Genomic DNA, 12,820 nt, shown 5'->3' on the forward strand with positions numbered 1-12,820 from the left:
TGGTGCATCAATAGGGAGCTGCCAGAAATTTAATTAAGAAGAGGATGAGGATGTAGAATGAGGGGTAGCAAATGGATCTTGGCTGAAAGCAGAGAATGCCAGAAATAACTTGACTTGTCTATGCAAACACATGTGACTGTGTGAATGAAAGAAAACTATGAGTAACATTGAGGAGAGTGGAAGTTCCAGAACACTTCATTGTGCTCCTCGGAACCTGTACTTGGACCACGAGGCAGTCATTGAAACAACAGAAGGATATACCGCATGGTTTCAGGTCAAGCAAAGTATGCACCAGATTGTATTCTGTCACCAAATTCAATTGATCTCTGTGCTGAGCAAATAATCCCTTGTTTGGACTACATGAAGAAGAAGGCAAATAACTCCTTACTTGGACTATCTGAAGAAGATTAGAGGAAGGCTCGAAAGTAGTGGTTCTCAACCTTCCGAATACCATGACCCTTTAATACAGTTCCTCATGTGGTGGCCCCTTTCCGTTGCTACTTCATAACTATAATTTTGCTACTGCTAGGAATCGGGCCACCCCTGTGAAAGGGTCTTTTGAGCCCCAAAGGTGTCGCGACCCACAGGTTGAGAACTGCTGCTCTAAAGTAGACTGCAGTACACAGATGGCGCAGCTATGTTTGCTGATGGTGAAGAATACTTGAAGAATTTATTGATGAAAATCAAAGACTATAGCCTTCGATATTGATTAAAATTAATTACAAGGAAACAAATGCTCACAACCGGACCAGTAGGAAACATGATAGAGAAAAGATTGTAGTTGTCAAGAATTCCCTTTTACTTGGATCCACAATCAACATTCGTGGAAGCAGCTGTCAGGAAATCAGATGACTGATTGCATTGTGCAAGTGTGCTGTCCATGACACTTTACAGTGGCATAGAGCACAAGTGTCATATACGTATGAAGGTGCACTTGACCTAATTGAGGCATTTGTATGTGAAAGCCAGATAATAAGACTGGAGAAGAGTTGAAGTATTTGAATTATGGTGTTGTCAAAGAATATTTTAAAATACCATGAATTGTCATAAAAACAAGCAAATCTCTCTTGGAGGAAGTACAGCTAAATGTTCTTAGAAGCAAACATGTGCGACATCATTTCTAATACTTTGGACATATTTGGAGGACAGACCAATTCTTAAAAAAGACCATTGTCCTTGGTACAGGAGAGGATCAGCAGCAGGGAAGGAAGAACATGAACAAGATGGATTGTCCCAAATGTCTGAAACAGTGCCTCAAACATGACTTACGTTAGAATGGCACAAGGCGGGACAGTTCTTTTGCACATAGGGTCATTGTGAGTCAGAACAGACTAGCGTCCTGCCACATAGTGATTTGTCGGTGATTGCAAAAAGGGAAGGGTGGAGGGAGACTAAAGGCAAATTGAGTCTTTGGCATCACTCTTTGTAGTAAACAGTGAAAGAAAAAAGCAAATACCAGAGCTTTTCATGTACAGCCATATATATGATTCAAAGGGCAAATTATACTCTTAAAATGAGACTGGAATGGAAAAAATATTAATGTGTTATAAAATCCAATTCAAATATTAACTAATTCTTAAGCCAAATGTTTCAAAGAAAGCTGACAGAAAAAATAACGTTGAAAACAACATTAAATACAAAATACATGCTAGTACTTCCAAATGCTAATTTCCTTTTTTGAAAAAAAGCCAAATAAAGCACTTAACAATCCTAATCACAAATAACTATAAAATCTGAGTAAAAGAATTTGGAAGTGATAAGGAAAGCTTACTATAAAATGTATAGTCACTTGAATCTAAAATACTGTAAACTATTATAATTGAATTTGCCAGAAACAGAAGACATGGGAACATAATTGAAGGAAAATTGACTCTGTTGAGTGCTCATTAGCATGAAACTGCATAAACTCCTTTGCATGCTTTGTCTTACACTAGCTGGTGCCTGCTTCGTTTTCCAACTACATCTTCAGTCACCCCTCTCTTCCTTAACTCAACCCACTGGTTTGTCCTGCTAAATGTGTTACCTTGAAGCTGATCCATGCCTTGCCCTGAATGCTGTTCATCCTTTTGTCCCTGCCTTTTAGGCTTCTTTTTCTCACAATATCAGTAGCTATTATCTCAAAGTGCCTTCCTTGATATATTTATTCAAGTTGAAGTAGTGTTTTCTTATGTGCTCTTTCCTGTTTTTCAAAGAAGCTAAGTGTTTTTCATTAATTTACATATTGACATTGAATCTTGGTTCTACTAGTACTATGCCTAATACGAAGAGCTTACCAAATGATTATTGAACAAGTTAATGCTACTAGGAGGTGTCAGTTACAAAGCAAGTTAGAATATTGTACTATCCCAATAAACACAATCAAATGGCTTTATATATTTTGGGTAGTTTGTCATTTTTTTCTAAGTTTCATTTATTTATTCACACAACAAATCATTCTCTTTTATGATTATTGTTATAAAATGTTAAATTATTTGTACCTAATATGTTAACGACATAGGATAAATCATTGTTTTGGTACTCCAGAATGGACATTTTTTATTCAAATACGATATTCTCTACTGTTGGTTACTGTGATACACTAAAGGGAATACTATGTTATAATTAAAAAGTTATAGACTAAGTAATCAATCTACAAGGGAATGAAAACCCTGGTTTCTCAAATGTATCTTCAAAACTTTGAAAAAAAATAGTTATTGGAAATAATTTTAAATTTATATATGTATATCTGCAAATATTTAAATGTAAAACACTAGAATTATCTACCATAATATTTTTCTAGCTATATTTTAAAAGGAATTTGAAATTACTGATCTTAAGAATGAATAGCTAATATTTTTAACTCTTGACATTACCTATTGGTAAAACTTACATTAAAACATATTGTGTGGTGTATCCTGTTACATTTTAAGACATTTTAAAGGAATTAAAAGGAATTTTTAAGGAATTAAAAGAAAAAGAAAACATATTTAATAAGACTTTCCAGTCTAAGAAACATACTGAAATTATATTTATGATTATTTACATCATGCCAGATGCCTGGTGATGTCAGTTTTCATATTGGCAGCACTCTTTTAGATTATGTGGGGTTCTTCTGTGTTTGTCACTTTATTTGGAATATCTTCATACTCATTAAGTCTTATTTTAAACTTAATTAAAATCCAGATAGGTTAAACCTCCCTCATCCTTTTATTTTCATAACCCTTATAGGTTGAATCCACACAGAGTATGATAAGAATACTTGGACTTTCTGCAACATTACCTAACTACCTCGATGTTGCCACATTTTTACACGTCAATCCCTACATTGGACTTTTCTACTTTGATGGCCGATTTCGACCAGTGCCTCTTGGACAGACATTTTTGGGGATTAAGAGTGCAAATAAGGTAAATACCTTTTTTCCCAAGAGTATTGTTGTTGATATATTGAATATTTGTAAGGGAGTGTAGCCTCCCTTTTCTGTGGTGTTAGATATACCATCCTGGAAAAGTCAATCACACTTTCTTAACAGTGCATAATAAATTAACGACTGTTCCAGAAAGTTGCTTGCAATAGCTTTATTCACTGTATATTTTGTATTCTCAGCCACTATAAGCTTCAAGCAGTTATTTTGATATTATTGAAAGCCACTTTGATATAATAGATTCTAACCAAATTGTATGTAATTTTATATATTTATTTTAAAAATATATAGTGCCTCTTTTGCAATTATGCAATACCTTCATGATAGCCACTACTAAATGAGTCCTCCATACTGTTTTAAGATTTTTATCTATATTACTTTTATAAATGTTTATTAGATTTCTTAATATTATTGTGGACTATTTGTGCTGTAATGGTACCTGTTTTAGATTTTAATTTTTTAAAATATATTTTATAAAAAGTAATACTTTCCTCAATATTTAAACATTTTATCTTTCTATTTAACAACCTTTTTGTTCCTATAGAAGAAATAGCTTTAGAAGTTCCACGGGCCATTTGACAACTTTCCTAAAAGAAACCCAGATAGAAGTGTGATTTGATGTATTACACTCTTTCTTACTTAAAGATAATTTCATTAGTAAAATAGGGCAGTTTCTGTCCTACACTATTGTAAATAAACCATTTATTCCAAACATACCAGAAAAAAATTTCTTTATGTCAGTTCATCCGTATTGTCTACACTACAGAAAACATAAGTTTAGAAATACAGGGAGCCATTTCGGATTTTTGTACAAAAGGATAGTTTACAATATGGTAATAATTATGTGCATAATTTAACTTTCATTTATTATTTCAATTATTTTCTAGTGTTGCTTTGTCATGTTACATATATTTGATTACTTCATTTTAATGTTACATTTTAAAACATTTAAAGCTGTTTCTGTATAATTTTAGAATGATCTTTGATCATTTGCTATAATTGATGCTATCTGGTTTATTTCAGAAAGATAAAGCAGAAACAATTGTTTCAGATTTTAATCCCACTCATCTTATACTTTGTTGTTTTGGTTGTTGAAAACAGAAAGAACTTTAAAATTGTTTGACTGTATCTATAACTACTATATTATTCATAAAGGATACTGTCTTTTTAAAATGTTTTATTTTTTAAGAAGTAAATATTTTGAGGGTATTAGATGAGGCATTTTACATATTTTAAAAATTGCATTGTATTGATATCTGTGTACTTAGTCTGAAGGTAAGGATGCATTGTAATTGGTTGGTTTATAGCTAAGTTAGAACGTTTATAATTATTTAATTTTAATGTTTTAAAAACATTAAGGCACAGCAGTTGAATAACATGGATGAAGTATGTTATGAAAGTGTTTTGAAGCAAGTAAAGGCTGGACATCAGGTAAACTTAATTTCTCTATCTCATTTTTAGGTGGGATTTAAAAAAATTGCTAATTAGTCTGTCAATTTAAGAAATTTTTACTTGAATCATAAGACATTTGCTCAAATTAATGTTTTTGATAATTTTAACCAAATTGGTACCATATAAGTCACAAAAATATTCAGATATAGTACTGTTGAAAGTTGTGCTATTTTTTGTTTTGCTATTTTATGAAATAAATAAGATGTAATCTTTTATATTTATTTTCTTTGATTTTTTTTTAAATCAAAATTTTCTCATACCTCAAAAAGGTTAGCATATAATTTTCTTATATAAATATATCATTCTAAAATTGTTATATAAAAATGTTAATGTTATTTTTACTGGCTTTATCAATTAAAATGTATATATTGTCTTATTTTTATGTACTGGAAAATTAAACAATATTATTTTTTAAATGTCCACTCCAAACTCTTGCAGTAAAGATTTAAGCTTGATAATGAAAGTGTAAAATGAAAAAAAAAACAAAAACAAAAAAAATAAAATAAAAAAAAAGAAAGTGTAAAATGATAATTGCTTATAACAGCTTAATTGTTGCTCTTTTTTTATGATGTCTTAGAGACATTTATATCTATATTGTTGCCCTTTTATGACTGTGTACACATTTTTTCTGATTCTGAATTTTAATTTTTCTAGTTAGATTTTTTAATTCTTTATTCTCTAAAAGATTGATAACCACTTATTGTCTCAATGAATTTGTTCTAGATATTTCATATTTAGTGAGAATATATAATACTCTTGTGTCTGGCACATTTCACTTAGTATGTTTTTAATAGTATAACATGCTGGTGGCATGTAGCTGAACTTCATTTTCTTCATGGCTGAATAATATTCCACTCTGTGTGTATAATGGACCAGATTTATTCATTCAAATGTTGATGGGCCCTTGGGTTGTTTTCAGTTTGTCTGTTGAGAATAATACCATCATGAAAATTGATGTACATGTGCACATTTGAGTTGCTGCCTTCATATCTTTGTATTGGACTGACTGGGTCATATGAGAAGTCTATGTCTCAGGTTTGGAGGAATTGTTTCCCTCAGCAGCTACACCATTTCATCTTCCCACCAACAGTGTACACATGTTTCAGTTTCTCTTCATTCTCATCACAACTCGTAATCCGTTTGTTAGATAATGTTCATTTCAGTGGATGTTAATAGCTGTTCCGCTGCTGACCTAAAGGCTAAAGGCCCTAAGTCGCCAGAGTGTCCTGGGAAGAAAGACCTGAGACGCTGCAGCTCTAGAGATTACAGCACAGAGAATCCTGTATGACAGTTTGCTCTGTCCCCTGAAGTCACTGTAAGAAGAAAGGTCACACAGTTCACTGAACAGCAACAGCAACAGATTTAAAGTGGTAGCTCCTCCTCCTTACCCACCCTCACCCAAGACTTTATTCTGCAAAGTTTGGCAGACTCTGCTCTGGGGCAGCTACTTTCCTCATGTTGGCAAAGATGCTGCTCAACTCGTTTAAGTTCCTCTTAATATCAGTGTCCATCTGCATCTATTCTTGATGGACCTGAGCCCCCTATCTTTGGAGGAGTACCTTAATAGTGCACTGCTCATACAGGACAAAGCAGCGTGCCATGCCTCTTGGACCATCTTGCTCACATTCTTGTTGTAATTGATGAGGCACCTCCGCCATGGCCGTGTCTACGTTTGTCTTCACATTCTTGATCTCCTTCTGACTCTTGATGCCCATGGTCCTGAGGCAGCTCAGGGCCATAGTTTTGCTTGACATTTACTGTGGCCGTGGAAGGCTGACATTATGGTTTTAATTTGCATTTCCCCAATAACTCGTGATCTTGAGCATCTTTTCATGTGGTTGTTGTCCTTGTGATTGCCTTCTTTAAAAATGTCTATATTCTAGCTCTCTGCCCATTTTGTGATTGAGACAATGAAGCTTCACATTGGGAAACCTTCTCAGGCTTTGCTTTCTGTGTTCCTTTACTTGTTTTCTTTTTGGTTGTAATCTGTAGTCATAAGGATGATATAAACAAAACAAATCAACCACATCCACCATATGTTGACCCTATAAGACAGAGTAGAAATACCCTGTGGGCTTGCTTCCCAGGCTTTAATCTTTACAGAAGCAGACAGTGACACCTTTTGTCTATGGAATAGCTTAGAGTTTTGAACTACTGATCTCTTGCTTAGCTTCCCAGCACTACAGCTCTGCACTTGCAGGACTTTTTATGAATTCTATAAGCCATTCCATTGAATTATTGAACTCATAGGGGTTCAGTACCCACGTGGGTTCAGCAGATCCTCAATAAGCATATCAGGTGGGATCTTGAGTTTACTCCTGGCATGTTGAAAGGGTATTAGGAAATAAGCCCCCAAATTTTAGCCAGCTGGTCCGAAGTTGGGAGCCTTGTGGTATAGTGGCATTGGAATGCTAACCTCAAGGTCTGTTTGAAACAACCAGCTGCTCTTTGGGGGAAAGATTAGGCTTTCTCCTCCCATAGATACTGTCTGTGAGTCTCAATGGAAGTGAATTGTTGAGTGGTCAGAAGTTGGGGGTTCATGTGGTTCCCCAAGCTTGTAGCTGGTATCTGCTTGTTTAGAAGATGGTAACCTTTTAACAAGTAAGTTCTGACCTACCCACTTGTGACTAGGATAAGTAATAGAATGCTGGCGGGTGACTAGTGATGAGGTTGTAGGAGTGGGCATGTAAGGACTGCCTCTATCTCCAGATTTGAAGAATTGAATTCATTTTGATTCTTACTACGTATTAACCAAGATATATAACTTTGGAATGTAACTATGAAGTTTGTTTCCTCTGTATTTACATAATTACTTATATGCTATGTAAAATAATTACATAAATATTTCAATATCTCCATTTAATTTTGAAATTTCAGTAAATAAGATTTTAAAATTGTGGTAGTATTTCTTTCATCATAAAAACTTTTTTCATCCATAATTGATTTTGTTTTATGTGAATGCTCATAAAGCTTTTTAAATAGTGGAAATCCAACAAATACTTTAAAATAGAAGTTAATATATTTTGTAATTTTTCTATAGTCAGGAAAACATGTATCACTCCATGCTATACCTTCTATAATTGAACAGTCTTGCTTAAATATATATATATATTTATGAAGCCCTTGTGAGATTATTATATTATTTACAGAATTAAATAAATTAAATTACTAATACTAATTATTCTTCCATCAATTAGCATGTAAAGGCCTGGTAAGTACTTTCTGTACTTCTTTAGGACATAGGATTACTTCTCAGCAAGGTAAATCGAAGAGGTTTTGTTTGGGTTGAACTTATGCATGTATGAACCAAAACCATGTGTGGTGGCACAGTGATTAAAGAACTTACTGGGTAGCAGAAAGGTCAGCAGTTCTAACCTACCAGCTAATTCATGGGGGAAGGATGTTGCAATCAGTGCTAATCAATGAAAACCCCGTGGAGCATTACTATTCTACCCTGTAGGTCCACTCTTAGTTGAGATCGACTGGGTGGCAACTGATTAACAGGTTTATCACTAAATGTTGAGAGAATTAATAGTTATATCTTATATTGCACCCACTGCCATCAAATTGATTCAGACTCATATCAACACGATAGTTATAAGGCCTTAGATATTGATGGGAACAGAAAGTCTCGTCTTTCTCCCACAGAGCAGCTGATGGGTTGGCATTGTTGATTTTGCAGTTAGCAGCCCATGTGTAACCCACCGGTGGGTTCAAACCACCCCTATACCACGAGATGGAAATCCAAGTAGGTAGTGTAATGTGAAGAAGGCTGTCATCTCTTTCTAGCATAGTTTATCACTCTTCCAAAAATATTCAGACCATACTCACTGCCATCAAGTCGATTCCAACTTCCGATGGCCCTGTAGGATAGAATATAACGGTCCCGACGGGGTTTGGAGACTATTCTTTTAGAATGATTACTGATGATGTTTATTTTTTGCTCTAGGTGGTGTTGTACTGCTAACCAAAAGTCAATAGTTCAAACTCACCAGCTGCTCAGTGACAAAGATTAGGCTCTCTGATCCCATAAAGATTTATAGCCTCACAAACCCAATAGAGGGTCACTGAGTCAGAATTGACTGATGGCATGGGTTGATTTATTTGTTTTTAGTGTGGTCTTAAGTATCAAAAAATATCTCCATGTCTTTGTTGTATTTTAATACAAAAAATAAAAGCAATATTAACATTTTTCATAGTTATTATTTAAGCATTTTGATATTATTACTATAATTGTTTATTAATTTCCCTCTAGTCCTTTTGTCATGCATACATGTGGCTTTTAATTTTATTCATTCAAATTTAATTTTAATTTTTATGATTCATTATCTGATTACATTTATACTGTATTCATAGTCCTATGCCCATTCTTTTACTTAGTAAGTAATAAACATTTTTAATATTCCTATATGATCTTGACAATTTTACTATCTGCCAAAGGAAAAAAGAAGTCCTTATTCAAATTCCAAGTTTTAGACCCCTTTTAAGTCTCTTTGGAATTTTAATCTCCCCATCCTATTACTACATTATTCTCTCTTTTCCATATGAGAGGAAATGAGCCTAATTCATGCTTCCCAAGGTCACACAGTTAAAAGATGGCAGAAAGACAAACCTGTAGCAATAGAGTTGATGCCTACTCACCGTGGCCCCTGGAACCGAATTGCCCATGTTTCCAGGACTCTCGGTCTTTAAGGAAGCATTGTGCCATGGCTGCTGGGTTCAGACCACCAGCGTTTTGCTTACAGCAGAGTTTTAACTACTGTGTCATCAGGGCTCCTGAAAAGCATGGCGCTGGGATTTAAATGAAGTCTTTATGTTGTGTTTACATCTTTAGAACATTGCCCTGCCTGCCGCTTTACCATTAATCTTTCATTGGCTGTTCCTCTGTATTGTTTAATCCTCCACTGAGTTCTTATTAATGTTTGCCATTTTCTGTTATTAAAGGTAGTGTTGCAAAAAAAAAAAAAAAAAAAAGGTAGTGTTGCTACAGTGATTGGCTGTTGTTTTTTTCTTGTTGTTGATTTACAAAAAATAACAAAATAGAAAAATACTGAAACCCATTGCCATTGTCTATTCTAGTCATGGAGACTCTGTAATAGAACTGCCCCATGGCGTTTCCCAGGATGAGGTCCTCACTGAAGCAGATTGCCAGTTCCTCCTCCCGCAAGTGGGTTCTGGCTCCTGGCCTTTGGGCTGGCACTTAACCACCGCACTACCGGAGCTACTTGTTGAAAGATTTACTTGCAATGAATTTCCTAACATGGAGTTAAAGCCTTGCCACATGACTATACAGTGCATTCCAAATAAGTTATATTTTGTTGTCACAGCACTTTGACATGGGTTGCTATAAATTTCTGGCATATCCCAGCTCAGTATGATGTAAAATTATGATCTAACTTATGTTTGTCTTTTAAAATTATCTTGCAATCTGAAGGCCTGCTAAACAGTGTTGTCATGGCAATGGATTTTAAAAAAATAATACTCTAAATCATAATTATGAAAACTCATGTATTATTTGTCCCACTGTAGCTAGTTTAGCTGTGTTCTTACTTTGAATTAGAAGTTCCTGTTCTAGTCTGTGTCAGATATTTCCTGTTGTGCCTTTGTGGCTTTTTTCCTCTTTTTTATACTTACTCTGGTTTTTTAAATTAATTTTACTTTAAACTAAAATTTTTTATGTGTGTCAGGAGTGGGATTCGAACCCATGTAAACTACATTTTTAATGACATTGACAAATTTTACAGTTAGTCATACCAAAATGCAGAAGTCGGGGTGAAAAACCAGTATTAATTTTTCTGCTAGTGATACTTTCCCTTTTTTAAACACTTTTATTGAAACATTATCCACATATCATATAATTCAGTAGTTCAATCATATCAAGAAACGATATCTTCTCTTAATATGTTCTATTTTTTTAAAATACATTTAGCTCACAGTTTTCACTTTTTTCCCCAGTTATTCTTATTGTTTACCTAGTAAGATATTCTCATCCAAAAATATGGCAGAATCGTAAATAAAAATTAAAACCTCAAAATACAAATGAATGCTTTGTTTACAGGTATCCTATTTAAATTTTTTAATCATTTTGTTTTGTGCCATGTTCCCTTTGAGATGTTGTTTTCCAGGAGGACAGGTCCTACTGATTTTGATTAGCTTATACGGAAATATCATTGATTAGTCCCCACTATAGTGCCAAGTGCATGAGAATTCTATAGTAAATGTGACTTGATTGTGATGTGTCTTCAAAGATTTATGGCAAAGACATGTGAACCATGTCAAGATATCAGTAGTTGAAATTCATATCTAGCATTTCCGGTATTGAAATAACAGGTGAGCCATAACCAAACACCTTGAAGGAATGAGTCCCTGGGCCTGGGAGTGTGGGATCATAGCTTAGGGTCAATGGCACCCAGGGCAAATGGCACCATGTTGTCTACAGAATTCACATCTTGCTTTGTTAAGTATTGACTGGTTGGGGTCGTAAAATCTTATAGACAACTATCTATTTCTGCCCCACCTGACTGGAGTAAAGTGTGAAGAAAAAGAGGAAAGAAAACAATTAGTCCAGTCCATAACACTACTGAACCCTGTAAACATACGGGTACTTCCCCAATGCCCTCAGGGACCAGAAAACTGGATGTTCCTTACTAGGACTGCCAATTGCGAAAGGGATCACAATGAGATGCCCTAGATACAGTGAGAAAAACAATGACAAACGCGAAATCACCACAATGGCCAGGCTTGCTGGTCTGGTGGAGATTGTGGATCCCTGGAACTGTGACTGTTAGATATCCTTTCAGCCTGGAATTGAATTCACTCCCCTCCCCCAACTTTCAGATTGCCCTGTAAAGTGAGTAATAACACCAAGGAGGTAAGACTCATTAGAACAATCAACCATGTAAGGCCAATCTGACAGCATTTGCCAGGAGGGGTGTGGGGGAGATGGGGATAAAGCTCAGAAGGCTAGAAGGGTGGGACAGAAGGACAAGTGGAAATTGTAAACACAGGGAAGAAGTGAGGAGAGGGTTGTTACCTAGGGGTAATTGCAACCTGTGTCACAAAACAAAGTGTGTATGAACTGTTGAATGGAAAACCCATCTGCTCTCTAAATCTTCACTCAGATCACAATACAAACATAAAAATAAAATGGCTGTGCCAGTACCTTTAGTGATCAATACTGAGCTAAATCAGTGCCTTAGTTTTGTACATTGTATTAGTTAACTCAAATTAGGAGCTCTTTTAGAATGTAATTTGAGAACAAAACTTGCGATGTTTGTCATTTCTTAAATTATCTGCATTGGGTACATAATTTTGGGAATGTAATGCAAATCCTAAGACGTTCCTCTACGTCAGTGTTCTGGAAAGGGACTCCTTTGTCTGTTGGCTGTTACGTACTGGTTAGCCTGTAAAATCAGTTCACTTCCTAAGTGGCAGTTTCTGCTGACCGCCGCTGTAATGTGTCCAGAAGTGAAAACTGCAGTGTGGATACTTAGAATGCAGTTCTGTTCATGTATTTTGATTTTGGGATCTGGAGTAGATATCTTTTTAAACAAATTTGGCAATCCTTGATTTAATCTATCACAAAAATTGCCACTTCACAGTAGTCTTTGATTACTGAGGCACATGTGGAAGTTCATTTTTAGGGCACTTCGAGTCCCTCACTGAATTATATTTCTTTTATTAGCTCCTTGAGGAAATAGCTTTACTAAGCTGTGTTATTATGTTCTTTGCTTTATCAGAAGGTCAGCAATGAAATCCTAGTAGAATATTGTTTCCACGTTATTTTTCTCTCCCTCGTATTTGAGGTTGATGATAATGTTATCCCAGGCACTGGCTGTCTTTATATGTTTCCAAATGATAAATTTTAGCAAATGAATTTATACGCATACATCTATCAGAAAGTGAAAAATATGTAACCCAACAACCTTTTCAGTTAATCCAAAAAGCTGACAGCTTCATTAACCAGT

At 34.9% G+C, this 12,820-nt stretch overlaps 1 protein-coding gene across 4 annotated transcripts in view; it reads left to right on the plus strand.

Annotated features, from left to right (window-relative positions):
• The window catches only part of ASCC3 (activating signal cointegrator 1 complex subunit 3), a 344,981-nt gene that overhangs the window by 126,075 nt on the left and 206,086 nt on the right, over window positions 1-12,820 (plus strand). For all 4 annotated transcript variants that reach the window (XM_075554730.1, XM_075554729.1, XM_075554728.1 and 1 more), the window contains exons 12-13: window positions 3,208-3,384; window positions 4,761-4,832. In XM_075554730.1, the coding sequence (XP_075410845.1) occupies window positions 3,208-3,384; window positions 4,761-4,832 (249 nt within the window). The remainder of the gene's footprint in view (window positions 1-3,207; window positions 3,385-4,760; window positions 4,833-12,820) is intronic.

This window comes from Tenrec ecaudatus, chromosome 7 (genome assembly GCF_050624435.1).
Source record: "Tenrec ecaudatus isolate mTenEca1 chromosome 7, mTenEca1.hap1, whole genome shotgun sequence".
NCBI lineage: Eukaryota > Metazoa > Chordata > Mammalia > Afrosoricida > Tenrecidae > Tenrec > Tenrec ecaudatus.